This window comes from Palaemon carinicauda, chromosome 42, assembly GCF_036898095.1.
Source record: "Palaemon carinicauda isolate YSFRI2023 chromosome 42, ASM3689809v2, whole genome shotgun sequence".
NCBI lineage: Eukaryota > Metazoa > Arthropoda > Malacostraca > Decapoda > Palaemonidae > Palaemon > Palaemon carinicauda.
Window position 1 is genome coordinate 6,987,445 of NC_090766.1, and position 14,823 is coordinate 7,002,267.

General features: G+C 40.0%; 1 protein-coding gene across 1 annotated transcript in view; it reads left to right on the forward strand.

Annotated features, from left to right (window-relative positions):
• VhaAC39-1 (V-type proton ATPase subunit VhaAC39-1) overlaps positions 1–14,823 on the forward strand; it is a 56,407-nt gene that overhangs the window by 32,517 nt on the left and 9,067 nt on the right. The window contains exons 3-4 of the mRNA XM_068365003.1: positions 1,090–1,267; positions 9,880–10,052. Coding sequence (XP_068221104.1) covers positions 1,090–1,267; positions 9,880–10,052 — 351 coding nt within the window. The remainder of the gene's footprint in view (positions 1–1,089; positions 1,268–9,879; positions 10,053–14,823) is intronic.

A 14,823-nucleotide genomic window follows, 5' to 3' on the forward strand; every position in this document is an offset into this window, starting at 1 on the left:
GTTATGTTCCCATTTCTCTTTGGCGAGGTGCGAATTGGGTAGCGTCTATTGTTTGGTCAAAGAAGTCCTAGGACTTCTGAGAATTCTTACCCAGACAAATCATATTGCTAGAATTACACAATCAAACGGATTGCTCAGGCTGCTAAAGCGTGCAGATGCATGAAAGTTTAGTGAAGTGTCAGGATGATTCCTCTTTAAGATCGTGCGTAGCACAGAGAAATACTCTTGGGTCAAAAACCAGCCAGTTGGTTAGGAATTCCAACTTCGTTAAGGTGAGTCATCCCTAATAAAGAGTGAAAGGGTTTGTATTAGTGTCAGAACAAATGACAAATTTAAAGTAATTTGCATTTTTCCTAATGATGCAAACTTTGAGCTCTTATATGCAAATTTGTTCTGCCATCACCTATCCCCCTGCAATTCCTGCCTGCATTTAAAAGTGACTATAGAACACAGGTGTGTGTGTGTGTGTGTGAGAGAGCGGGGTTGCCGGTTATACCCCCTGCCTCCTTCCCAACTAGCGGTGGGGTAGTTATACATCACTAAGAGTCTGATGGCTAGCCTTCCAGCTTTGCTGAAAGTATATTTCCTAATAAAGAGCTGAAGGTTTGTATTGTCAGGAAAAATACAAGTTACTTTCTGTACAGTATTTATATTCACATCATTCTAGTTGAAGTTAGTTGTGACAAGGATCATGTTTTTTGACTCGTGTATGAATGTAGGGTATTCCAACTTTTATTCTGAACTTTTTTCTTCAAGATAAAACTTTACAATATTTTTTTTCATATTGTTTTTCATGCATCCTGCATTATTTGATTTTACATGGAATCTTTTTCAGTCTTATGATGTACATTGAAATAATTTGCAAGTGGGGTACAGTATTCAGATAATTTTTTTTTCAGAAATTGTACTATAAATTCAAGCAATTGGTTTTATTCAAGTACTGTAGAGTTAAATTCTTGTACTGTCCAGTAATTTGTATATTATATTCAAAGATGACTAATGTGGATATTAATTACCAATAGAAATATGTAATCTTTCTGAAATTTTACAATTTGTTTCATGTATTTTCAAAGGAAATTTTCTCTTTAGATCTGAAGCTTCATCTGCAAAGTACCGACTATGGAAGCTTCTTAGCTAATGAGGCATCACCACTCCAAGTATCGGTCATTGACGATAAGCTGAGAGACAAGTTGGTGACGGAATTTCAGCATTTGCGTACTCATGCAGTGGAACCGCTGGCTACATTCCTGGACTACATCACTTATGGGTATGTATGGCATTCCCTTGAAGGTTTAAAGGTTGGTCATGAGTGGTAGAGGCAAGGGATAGTGACATTGCCCTATCAAGTAGGACAATGCCCTAGAGACTGACCATATATATATATGATCAATGCCCAAGTCCCCTCTCCACCCAAGCTAGGACCAAGGAGGGCTAGGCAATGGCTGCTGATGACTCAGCAGATAGACCTATAGGCACCCCCAAACCCCCCATCTTTAGCTCACAAGGATCGTGAGGTTACAGTGACCAAAGGAACTAACGAGTTTGAAGTGTCTTGTTCCCTACTAAATGCAGATATACAGTTTTTATGCGCAACCAACCTTATATTTTGAAAGAAGTATTATGCAAAAGTTTATGGAAAATACAAAAAAAAAAAAAAAACATGTATTCACAGCATACAAACCTCTTGCCTCACTGAGGCTATTCCTTTGTAGCAAAGTGGCGTTATCTAAGAAGAAACATCAACGGAAGATTGAAGTCTTGAGCTTTCTCTATGATGTTGAATATTATTTTGAAATGAAAGTTAAAGAAACTTTAAAGAAGTATTTAATAATATTTGAAAGGAGTTCATTTGCAATTTTTTATTTTCAGTATTATTCAACTGTTCCATCTACAGTAAGATCGTGCTCTCCTATAGATGAACTAGCCAAAATCTGGGGCCAATAAATGATTTAGAATGCTAGTCTCTGTTGCATCATAGTCGGCATTGTTAACAAGCAACATTAAATTTTTTGCTACAGAATTAGAAGCGCCCACTTGGTAGATAATGTTTTCATTTTAGATAAATCATAAAATGGCACTAAATAGTACTACTTGAAATTTGATTATGCGGTGATTCTTGAAAGCATTTTCGGAATCTTGTATTTGAAGTAAATTAATACGTATAGTTTCTTACATTCCTACCATGGTAATTTTATGCCTTTTATCTAGGCAATTCCCCATTTAAAATCGTTTGGAGGTTTTTTGTCCCCAACATAGAAAATTAATATCATAATTCAGTGAATGAACTGTTAGGGCCAGAGAAATGTGTATTGGTTGGATTTCTTATTTGCAGTGTGATGTCAGTAAGTTCTCAGACTCTCGCTTATAAACTTCATAAAAACCAAAATATCTGCATGATTTGAAAGGTCATTATTGAGCCACAAGTAATTTTCTTTTACAGAGTCTAAGAAATCCCTGAATCCTATCAGGGCATAGTTTCCTCCAAATTCCTTTAACACATTTTGCAGACATACACTATATGCTAAAGGGATTATAAGAATCACCTGCTTAGAAATAAATAAGGATCTGCTCACAGCATCTCTGTTAAAGTGATTTTAAACATATCTGTGATCCCTTAATCCATTAATTAGATTCTATATGATACAAATGGGGAAAAATAATAGGGATTTAACTACGATTGGAAAGATTGACACCTAGAAGTAAACTCTTTGACATGGGTGTTCAATTACATCTGGTAATGTTCTAATATTCAGCTATAATAAACAGGTGGGCTGTTGTCTTTATAAGACCTTTAAATGATTGTGGCTTCAATACGTTAACATGTAGATAGAAACCTATAATGATGATACAGAAATGTGCTGCTTCTAAAGTCCGGTAAAGAGATGAAGACATCTTGTCTAAATTGAGAATCTACTCTTGCTGGTATCCATGTGTATCAATGTGGTTTTTTATCATAATGAAATCATCATCTGTTGGTTTATTTCTGGATACAACCCCTCCCCCCCACACACACTAAACTTAACACTGTGAAGACCATGTTGTCTCTTGAAGTTAGCAAGAAGCTGCTGATAGCAATAAAAAGCATGACTTTGAGATAGTCCTTTGTCTGTATAGTATATCCAATCCTTGAACTTCTCTTCTGTTGTTTTATTATAACTTAAATACAACACAGCATAAAGAAGATAAACCTTTGGGCAGATCTTGTTTTTAACCAAACAAATAATTGGTAGTGCTGATTCAGACATTCTGGTATCCATCACTATGTCTGTTGTGTGCTGTTCTTCATTACAGTGGTGGATTATAATCATTTTTGCTTTAAGGCTGTCACTTTGTAAATTATTTTGGCCTTTCAGAAACATTAGAGGCTTGGGGTTTGGAAGCAGAATGTTTTCTAAATATTTTTGCCCCATAGTTTGAATTACACTGTTTGCTGCAAGGCAACTCAAAGCATTGGAGGAATTGCCAAATGAGTTTTGAGTAAAGATTCTTCCAAAATTTGAATTTTGAAAACAGTTTCTAAGCTACTTATTGGCCTCTTAGTGTCTTTATAAATTATTTGGAAATTTACAGATGTTGAGAAATATCTGAGAAACCTTTAGTGCTTTTGTATTGTATGAAATCAAAATATATCATACTAGTGAGTAGTGTGAGGTTTGTATATTAACATCGTGGCATGGTAAAGAAGGCAGGAAAAATTCGTATGGAATTCATGTTGCGTAGTCTAACTGACTACCAAGTTAAGGTATCTTACATTTTGGTAAGTCTTCTTACAGGATTGATTGATTGATTGATTGATTTAAAGTTTTCAGGCATCCTGACATCTAAGGTCATTGACGCCGGTAACATTTAATTTATGTATGCAAAAATAAAAAAAAAAATAAAAGAGTAAAATTAGAATTGGTACATAACACCTAATTAGTATAATACTAGAAAATTCATAGTAAAAAGAGAACAGAAAAATTGAAGTTTTTATGACAACTAACAAGGCTCTTGTGCTCAACACTAAATTTTACCTTTAATTAACATAAAAGGCATACAGCGCTTAAAATTTTTTTTTCAATTACTGTATATCAGATTGGATGATACTTGTCGATTGTCGTTAAGAAAACTGTCAGACGCATAAGATAATAGAAGGAAATATAATGGTAGTTCAGTACTGTTCTAGATGCATGGAGACTAATAGGTATTGTTGCTAGATACAGTACTACACAGTATTCTAGAAGTATTTCTTCAGCAGTGCCCAGATTGTGGAATTGTCTTCCTAATCAGGCAGCTGGAACAGGAGGATCTACAACTAGGCCCTTATTTTTCCTTGAAAGGGATACCTCCAAAGTATAAAGCCTTCCACTTCTCTGATTAAAAACTTCAGGTTCTCAAAATCTCCCATTAGGTTTTCAATAAATGAATCCCTCTGTGGGACTGAATTCTGGCCTCTCATACTGTGTATGAGTTCATCACTCTTCAATGCCTTTCTAGAGGATTTCAGGACCGCAAAAAAGACTTGCTCAAATAGATATTGTTGTATACTTGAGTCGTTTGTTGTATAATTATGTATGTCCGCTCGATGGTAATGGTTGTTTATTGTTGTTATGGGGAACTGCTGTTAAGGTTTTATTATGGTTTGTACTGTTAACGTTTTCTGATGCTTTCTATATAACAGGGAGTCTAGTTTCTGTAACTGAATTGTCAGTATCACTATGGATCCTTGTCTGGGAATAAACTGCACTTAAAATATACCTCAACGTTTATTTGGACCTGGAATGATATATTACATGGCGCAGTGAGTCTCGAGGTCTACGTGGCGAAATACACCGTTGGAAAGGAAGACTTGCAATGGATACTGCATTGAAACTTGGCGAAGAGGCACTCCTTTTAACGAAAGAGGACATTCAGCAGCTTACTCGTGACGAGATTGTGAATTATCTCCGTGCTTTGGATGTGTCTTTCAGCCCCAAGGATAGTACAGTGAGACTGAACAGTCTCCTCCAAGGTGCTATTAGAAATGCTAAAAGGACTGAAACGGATGACGGAAGCATGAAACACGAGGACGCAAATACAGGTTCAAATGATTCAATGATGATCATGTTGCAAATGCTACAACAGCAGATGAAACTTCAGGAGGATCGAATTTTGCGCGAGCAGGAACGTCGGGATCGTGAGCAGGAACGTCGGGATCGTGAGCAGGAACGTCGGGATCGTGAACAGGAACGTCGTGATCGTGAACTTACTGCTCTTCTTAACCGATTTGGACCTACTACTCCTAGTGGGGCAGAAGATAATCCTGGGGACCCCCGTCGAAATATTCCTGCGAAAATTTCTATACGGCCTCCAGAGTTGCTTGAGGATGGTGTTACCTTAAAATCATTTAAAAGGTGGGAAGCCAGTTGGAAGAACTATGCTCAAGTTGCAAAGCTGAGTGAGAAACCTAGGGAGGATCAAATAGCCACCTTTTGGTCGTTTTGCAAGCCTGATTTCCTACAAAGGGTTCGTCATGCGGTTGAGATTCCTTTAGACACGGCTTTGTCGCTGAATGAGATAATTGAGCAAATCAAAAAGTATCTCAAGGACCAGCGGAACGTTGCAGTGGACAGATACAAATTGGTCAGAAGAAAGCAAGATGCTGGCGAATCTTTTGATGACTTTTTAGTTGATCTTCGTGAGCGAGCAGAGGACGCCAACCTTGCAGATATGACTTCTGATGAGTGGATCACTACTCTCATTGTATCTGGTGTACGAGACGAGGAAACGAGACAAGAGCTTTTAAGTAAAAAACCCACTCTTAGCCTTGCTGATACTATTTCCCTTTGCCGTAACCGCGAGTTAGCAGAGAGAGAAGACAAGCGTCTCAGTACAGAAAGTGCCATTAATGCAGCCGGATTCAAGCAGCGTGGTAGAAGCAGGAGTACTAACCGAAGAATTCACCGTGGATCACCTAAAGAGGAGCGACTGAAATGTCGGAAGTGCGGTTTTCCACCTCACCAAACTGGCAGATTGTGTCCTGCAGTAGGGAAAACCTGCCACTATTGTGGATTCTCTGGACATTTTAGTAAAGTTTGCGAAAAACAAAAGAAGGGAAAAGAAGCTGCACTGTCACCAAAATTTGGAAAGTTAAAACACATGGCAGAAATTTCGTTTCGTGGCCAGGAACGGCCAGTACTCCCCATTGAATTTCATCACCCGAAGACAGGTTATCTTGCTAAGATGAATGCGATTGCTGATACAGGTGCCCAGATGACTGTTGCTGGCATGGGGATGTTGCATTCTCTTAGACTACAGAGGAAGGACCTGCAGAATTATGAGGAACACCTTGTGAGTGTTAATGGGAAGAGACTGAGAATTATTGGCGGAATTGACTTGTTGCTGAAGATTGGTGATATGCATTGCATGGAAAATGTAATATTTTGCAGAGATGTGAAGTTTGATGATATGTATCTATCCCTTCGTGCATGCAGGAACCTTGGTATTGTTCATGAAGACTTCCCTTTACCTGCAAAGAAGTTGGTTGAAGCTATTGATAAATCTGTTACTGCTCTAGGCCATAGTATAAAGTCCACTGACCGAGACATTGAAGTTATGGAAAAGCAGATATTGCAGACTTACAAAGAAGTTTTCAATATCAAAGGGCAATTGCAAACGATGAAAACACCACCAATGAAAATCCAACTCAAGGAAGATGCAAAACCTTTTGCAATATATGCTGCAAGGCCAGTGAGTTACCCACTACGTGAAGCAGTGAAGAAAGAACTGGAAGACATGATGAAACAGGGTATTATTGAACGAGTTGGAGATCGGCCAACAGAATGGTGTCATCCTATTGTTGTTGTCCCAAAGCCTACAGGTGGAATTAGAATGACGGTTGACCTTTCGAAGCTAAATTCTCAAGTCCATAGAATTGTACACAATGCTAAAATCCCACATGATGTCATAAATGAAGTTGTACTGGATGCAAAGTACTTCACAGTTTTGGATGCTGCTAAAGGATACTGGCAGTTGGAACTGCATGAAGATTCTAGAGATCTGACAACATTTCTGACGCCATGGGGTAGGTTTAGATACAAGAGAGCACCAATGGGTTTTATCAGCACTGGTGATAGCTACAACTTCAAAGGGGATCTTGCTATAGACGGTTTGGAGCGAACACATAAAGTTGTGGATGACATTCTTATTGCTAGTCGCACACTTGAGGAACACATACTGGATGTTCGTGCTTTTCTTGATCGTTGCGTAGAGCATGGTATAACTTTAAACCTAGCTAAATTCAAATTTGCTCGATCATCTGTTCGTGTTGCTGGATTTATTTTGTCCGCAGAAGGGAGAGAAGCAGACCCAGATAAAGTGAGAGCCATTACAGAATTTGCAACTCCTACAAACATCACTGAACTGCGAAGTTTTATGGGGATGGTTAATCAACTGGGCTCATTTTGCTCGCACATTAGTGCTACTTGCACACCACTGAGAGATCTTCTAAAGAGTAAAAATCAGTTCCAGTGGTTACCAGCACATTGTGAAGCGTTTGAGAAAGTTAAAGGGTTGTTAACTAAAACACCGATTCTTGCGCAGTTCGATCCCAGTAGGATGACACGTTTGGAGACGGATGCAAGTAGACTGAAAGGATTTGGATTCAGCTTACTTCAGAAACACAAAGAAGGATGGAAACTCATCACCTGTGGAAGTAGGTTTTTGTCGGACATGGAAACAAGATATTCCATGATAGAACTTGAAGCCTTAGCTATCAAATACACCATACTGAAATGTAAATTATACTTGCATGGCCTCCCTCATTTTACAGTCATCACTGATCACCGCCCACTTCTACCACTTTTTAATAAATACTCTTTGAACCAGGTCGAAAACGTAAAACTGCAAAATTTAAAGGCTGATTTACAGAGTCAGTTTCAGTTCACATTGGAGTGGAGGAAGGGAAGTGATCATGCTATAGCTGATTGTCTCAGCCGAGCACCTGTTGATGATCCAGATCAAACTGAAGAGGAATGTGATGAGCGTACGGTCATGGCTGTTTATATTGCATCGGTTTGTGATGACAGAGAATTTTACGATGACGGAAGAGTTGTTGACCTTATTGTCGACGAACTTCAGGAAACAGCACGAAATGATCTAGATTATGTAAAGCTGGTTCATGCTATAATGGAGGACACCGTTGAACATGACGATTCACCACCATGTGTCAAGCAGTATAAAAGTATAAGGCATGAATTATCTATAGATGGTGATCTTGTCCTGTTTGGAAAAAGGTTAATTATTCCGAAACAAAAGAGGAAAGAGGTTTTGGAACGACTACATGCAGCCCATCAAGGAATAACCAGAACAAAGCAGAGAGCCCGATTGTGCGTATATTGGCCAGGTATCACCAATGACATAACACAAATGATAGAGAAATGTGAAGTTTGTCAACGCAATTTGCCAAGCCTGGGGAAAGAAACTCTGAAAACAGACCCTTTGCCAACACGTCCCTTTGAAAGTGTGTCTGCAGATTTGTTCTACCTAAAGGGCCAACATTTTTTGACTTACGCCGATCGTCTAAGTGGATATCCTATGGTCCAACAATGGAAGGACAGCCCATCGGCAAAACAAGTTTGTAATGCAATGATCAAAATGATGTCCTTTACAGGTTACCCTCAACGGATACGTACAGATGGGGGACCTCAGTTCAGCGCTACGGAATTTCAGAGATTCTTGAAGGGAAGAGGAATCAAATGGAGTCCAAGTTCACCTCATTTTCCCAGTAGCAATGGACACGCCGAAGTTATTGTAAAGAAAGTGAAGAATCTGTTGACCAAACTTGAAAATACAACGATGGATGAGCGATTTCACGAGGCTTTGCTGGAATTAAGGAACACCCCTAATGCAGATGGACGTAGCCCAAATCAAGTGGTGTTCGGACATAATCTTAGATCTTTGGTTCCATCTCATCATAGCGCTCTCATATCTGATAATCGTCAGGATATCGAAGCAGCAGAGATGAGGAGGAGAGAGAAAGAGAGGATTAATACTACACGTTACAATGCATCGGCAACAGATCTTAAAGTGTTTATCGTTGGAGATAAAGTCCGAATACAAGACGCTGCAACGAAAGAATGGGATAGGATCGGTGAAATCGTCAAGGTCGGACCGAGAAACAGATGCTATTTCATCAGGCTTTCATCAAGTGGAAAACTTTGTTGGCGTAATCGTAGATACCTTCGAAAATATCATGGCGGCGATATTAAAGAGGAAACGGATATATCTGTAGACGAACTCGAAAGTGAAGGCCCAAGACGAAGTAACAGACTGAGGAAGAACACAGTACGCTTTGTATTGTAAATCATTATTTATGTATATGTACGATGACTCGAGTAATGTTAAAAAAAAAAAAAAAAAAAAAAAAAAAAAAAAAAAAAAAAAAAGAAAGTTGTTGTATACTTGAGTCGTTTGTTGTATAATTATGTATGTCCGCTCGATGGTAATGGTTGTTTATTGTTGTTATGGGGAACTGCTGTTAAGGTTTTATTATGGTTTGTACTGTTAACGTTTTCTGATGCTTTCTATATAACAGGGAGTCTAGTTTCTGTAACTGAATTGTCAGTATCACTATGGATCCTTGTCTGGGAATAAACTGCACTTAAAATATACCTCAACGTTTATTTGGACCTGGAATGATATATTACAGATATATACTGTACTTTAGTAAGATTTTATTAGGCAGAATGTATTTTTTTTAAGTCATGTGACCTCAAAAGCTTTGATTATAGTTGTGTTTCTTTCACTTATGAAAATACAGTACAGGTAGTTGTGGTAGGATTCAAATTTATTAATCTCTTAGAATGATGAGCCTGCTAATGCCATCTTAATACCGAAATGTTTGCTTTTCATCTTCCATAGGTATATGATTGATAACATCGTGTTGCTTATCACTGGAGCTCTGCATCAACGACCAATTTCTGAGCTAATGCCCAAATGTCATCCACTCGGTACCTTCGAGCAGATTGAGGCTATTAATGTTGCCTCTACTAGTTCTGAGCTGTACAATGCTGTACTTGTTGACACCCCACTAGGTAATTATACGATTCCATTTTGTTACAGTAAGAACAATGCTATTTTGAGTCGGGTCACACCATTTACAACTAATAGTTGTTACTATTTCCCTATTTATTTATAGCATGATTACATTCTAATGGAGATTTGATAATTCAATGTAATGTATATATATGGTGGTGTTCATATTCCCTAAAATGAGTCGATAATTTCATTTTGCAAATTATCAGTTTATTTCCTTGTTGGTGAATGATTTTATTTTGTTTGGAGCTAAAGTTTTTCTGATGATGTACATGGTTTTGTATTTCATTTCTAAAGTACAGTAACACTTTTCCAAGGTTTTTAAACCCCAACCGTGACAAAGTCTCTCTCAGGGTCATGACTTTTTTTACGGTGAGCAGTGACGCCATATGTCAACTTATATACATTGATGTTATGTAGCATAACTAACAAATAGATAAAGATAGAAACTGGAATTAGTATTAGAGGGTTAAATGATCATTTAGATATGCTGAGTTTGACATTTTTTTATATAGATTTTGCTGTTGGTTCCTACATGTAATATTAACCAACATTTAATAGGGGAATGACGTCGGCGAAGATGAAACATTCGTTTAGACTTTTGACAAGGTAAGCATAGTTAGTTGCCAGGTGACGGTTAAGCCCCACATGCCTGACAGGTAGAGCAACCCTCACTCTGACTTTAACCCTTTTACCCCCAGGCTATTTGGAAATTTCCAACCCTTAACCCCCAGGGGGTTATTTTTTTCCCAGCACTTTTTGCAGTATATTTTTTTTAAATTGCTCTAACAGCCTTAATTTTTGTCATAGAGAGGTCAGATTGGTCTCATTCTCTTGGAAAATGCCTGAATTTTCTCAAAAAATTATCAAAAATATGAAAAAAAAATTTTTTATGGCATTTTTTTGCAAGGACGTACCGGTACGTCCATGGGGGTAAAGGGATGGCTTTTGTGAAACGTACCAGTACGTCCTTTGGGGGTAAAAGGGTTAATAGCAGCTGCGTATAAATGTACTCTACTGGGTCTCTGGCTTGGTTGATTGATCTTTCTTTTTCTCTGCAGAGTGCTTGTAATCTTCACTTGCAATGTCTACTCCTAAGCCAGACATGTGGCTGTTCCCAGATAAGGAGCCTTGACCCTCAGAAAAGCCAGCCAGTGAATAGTGGTTTTCACACGCCCCTGCTTTATAAACGACGCCCACTGGGTTTTCGCGCGAGGGTAGTAACCTCTGCATTCCATACTTTAATCTTTCTCTGGTATATTTGGAAGTATTTAATATCAGAAAAGTGTAAGGAAGGACCCTTTTCACCGGACGTCAGAGGTCGACCCAGAAAAGAAGCTTGGTTACGTGGTTCCAGATCTCACAAGCAAGATTCAGGGATCTTAATTGTAATAGACTGATCCCAAGAGTTACTGGTCAGGACTCTGGATGCTTCTGAGACACTGGTGACAGATCGCCCTGTCAAGAAAGCCGAGGGGAAGAATAAGTTTCTGATGACGGTTCTGAGTTTTCCAATCGTCTGGAATTGCTTGTCCCACACAAGGAGAAGAAAGAGAAGTTAGGCTCTTCTCGTCCTTCTGTTGGTTCTCCCTGTGAGAAACGATCACCCCATAACTGATCTCCTTGGTCTGGATCTCCACAAGCACAATCATCCTGGTTGTCTCAGTTACGTTTGCCATGCGCAAGGAGATCTGCTTCTCCCTCTTCGTCCTTGCTTCTTGTTCTCACTCGCCATGAGAGACAAAGTTGCGTACAGTTTTGTCTTGCTCCTCATAAGATAGGAAGGCTCACCCTCCCAGGTCCAGTTTGGACTGACAATCTTGAACAATTCCATCAAACATTGCGTTCCATAAGCGACGTACTGTACTTCTTGAACTCATTCTCCGAGGACACATTCACTTTCGCTACGATCACCATAAATGGGCGATAAATGTTTTCAAGCCCCACAAGAAGATCATCTCGGTGACACTGTATTCATGGATGCAGAGAGGAAACAGTAATTTCCACTTGTCAATCTCTATCGGTCAAGACCATAGATAGCTGGTCTTCCCGTCAATGCTTCTCTCCTTCCAAGAAGTCTCGGTCCTGTGGAGATGGGTTTCTTCGGAGAATGCTGCTGGCCTTTGAACCTTACAGATCAAGTCTTCTAAGGCATTGATAGAGAAGACCTCTCGTTCCCCCGGACGGAGGAAGTAAATTTCGTCTTCTGAGGCTTCAGGTTCCAACGCAGATCAACCTAAGAAAACTTCCTGAAGGAACATTTTGCTTCTCACAGTACCTCACCATGTTCGGACCGAGCTGCTGCAGATTCACGGTCCGAGCGCAAGGACAATAGGTCTAAATGCCATCTTTCTTCCAAGGAGAATAAACCTAGGGAACATTTTTTCCCAGAACACATAAGATAACCCTACAGTGAAGATGATGATTCCTCCTAGGTGTCTTCAGGGAGTGACTCGTTCAAGGAGACATCTCATACTTATATTGCTCATTCTGAGGATTACTAGCCCAGTTCGGTTTGGGGCCTCAATTGGTCTTACGTAAAGCAGTTGGAGATCCCTTCCTCCCACATGGAACCTTCCGGGAGGAGGATCTCTCAGGATCCCTCAGACTCGATTACTGTAGACCATACCCTCTGCCTGCTGAGACAGAGTCAACCTTTCTGAAGGTTTTGGCACTTTTTAGGGAAGTTGGCGGACTTGGAGAAGCATCATCTGAACCCATAATAGGAAGCTTTACAGTTATCACCTGCGCTATGGTGCTACCCAAGGTTTTTGCCTAAACCTTTAAATACTTTGAACGAGGTAGACCTACAGATTGTAGGAGAGAAGAACTCGCTGTGATCTAGTCACTCCAGCTAGATTCTTCCTCCCTCTCTTTAAATTGGGAAGATTTTATGTCTTGAAAGTACTCCTCCTACCCCTTTGCCTATCAATGATGCGATAGAGGAGCAGACTAAGGGGTCTTTGATGGAGAAGCTGAAATACAAGAGCACCTCTTTTTCGACTTCTAAATCTACAGCTATGGAGTCAGCATCGATGGCTAGCCTCCAGGCTACATCGTTGATTGACCATTGGTCAGGGGCGGTAGCCCACTTTGCAATATCCCACCTTTCCTTAGACAAACTGAAAAGGGGCTAAAGCTGTCACCTTTTTAACAATCCAGTCGGCCAGCCAGTGGGCGAAATGGGTCTTCAAGTGGAGAGACGCAGTAGCAGACTGTCTTTCCAGCCATGTGAGATGGAAGGCTGCCCTTTTGTTGTGGAATTTCTTGTTCCTGTAGCAGAACGTTGAGGCTATAGTTGAGAGATGGAAGAAGGTGAGCCAAGACTCCATTAGGCAATGGACGGGGGATTTTGAGGGGCCAAGGTTTCTCTAAGGGTGTTACACCCAAGGCTGTTGCATCTGCAAAAAGACCACCAGTAAAGAAGCAGACGACCTCACCAAAGTCCAAGCCAACTCCAGCTTATTCTTCTTTGAAGAAGGGTGTGGAGAATACTTCCCCTTTTCAACCTTGTCCTGGCTGAGCAAAGACGGGAGGTAGGGAAGGAAAGGAGGAAGGGGACGTTGAGAACATGGATTCCTTCTGCAAGCTGCTGTGTGTGGGGGGGTTGCCTGTTGAGCCATTAAGCAATGTGATAGCAACACGTAGCAGAAGTGAGTGGTACAGGTACTTCAGATAGGATGCTGCCTACTTAGGATGTTATGATGCTATGTCAAAAGAACTCAACACTTTAGACCTGAGCACCAGAGACTTTACCTAAGCTCTGGGAAGTTAAGGCACCTATATCCAGGAATACTGTACTATTTCCTTCTAGCTTTTGAAAACCACCAGACGCTCCTACACGCCATATGATGCACATGAAGGCGTACCCTCGAGGATGAGGGGTAATGAAATCAGGAGTATCGGCTCTAGCTTAGTCTTCAGGAAGAATCTGTCTGTGGCGCAGGTCATGAACGCCTGAGTCTGGAAACGACAGACAACTTTCACTGCCCACTATCTTCATGAATATGCCCACAAGTCCTTGGTAACCACTCAACAGGTGGTGTAGTGAGCCCAGCTCCCTCTCAGGACAAGTGTTATCGCGTCTTAATAGCGGCTGCGAAGCAAGTCTTAGAGTGAAAGGTAAGAATGACTGGCAATGTTTCTTCTCTTCTTCCCCTCTTTTGTGGTACAACAGTAATGTTATGTTGCTGAATCGGACACTAGATGCAGGTAAACTATGCACCAGAGTGACTTTTCTTTATAATTTGGTATGGTATTTGAAGTATTTTCCTCATCCTCCAAGCAAGGCAAATGATGGACGTGTTATATACACATACATTAATCATATAATGCCTATACACTGGACAACATATACTATAGGATAGAGAGTCTTGATTGACTTAAACATTTATGGTAATGCCCTGTTCTTACTATGTTTGCATCCCTATGCATGGGAAGTTAATGGTTGACAGGAGTCATGAATTTTGGCCCTCTTCAGGACCAAAGTTCATTGACATCTTCCTGGGTCAGTTAACCAAGCCAGTATTGGTCATGACTTCCTTTCTCGTAAGGATAAGTCTTCTCTTAAAGGTCGATAGTTTGTACTGTATTACAGTATATGTAGGAACAAATAACAAATTCTGTAAGTAATTTGTATTTTTTGTAAGTCCACAAATTTGAGACCTCGACCATCCCGCAAGCTCCTAAGCCAAGCTTCCAAGTAAGGGTTGCATGTCTTACCCGCCACCCAGCGACCGACTGTGTTTACCTCGTTAAAAGTTTAATCGG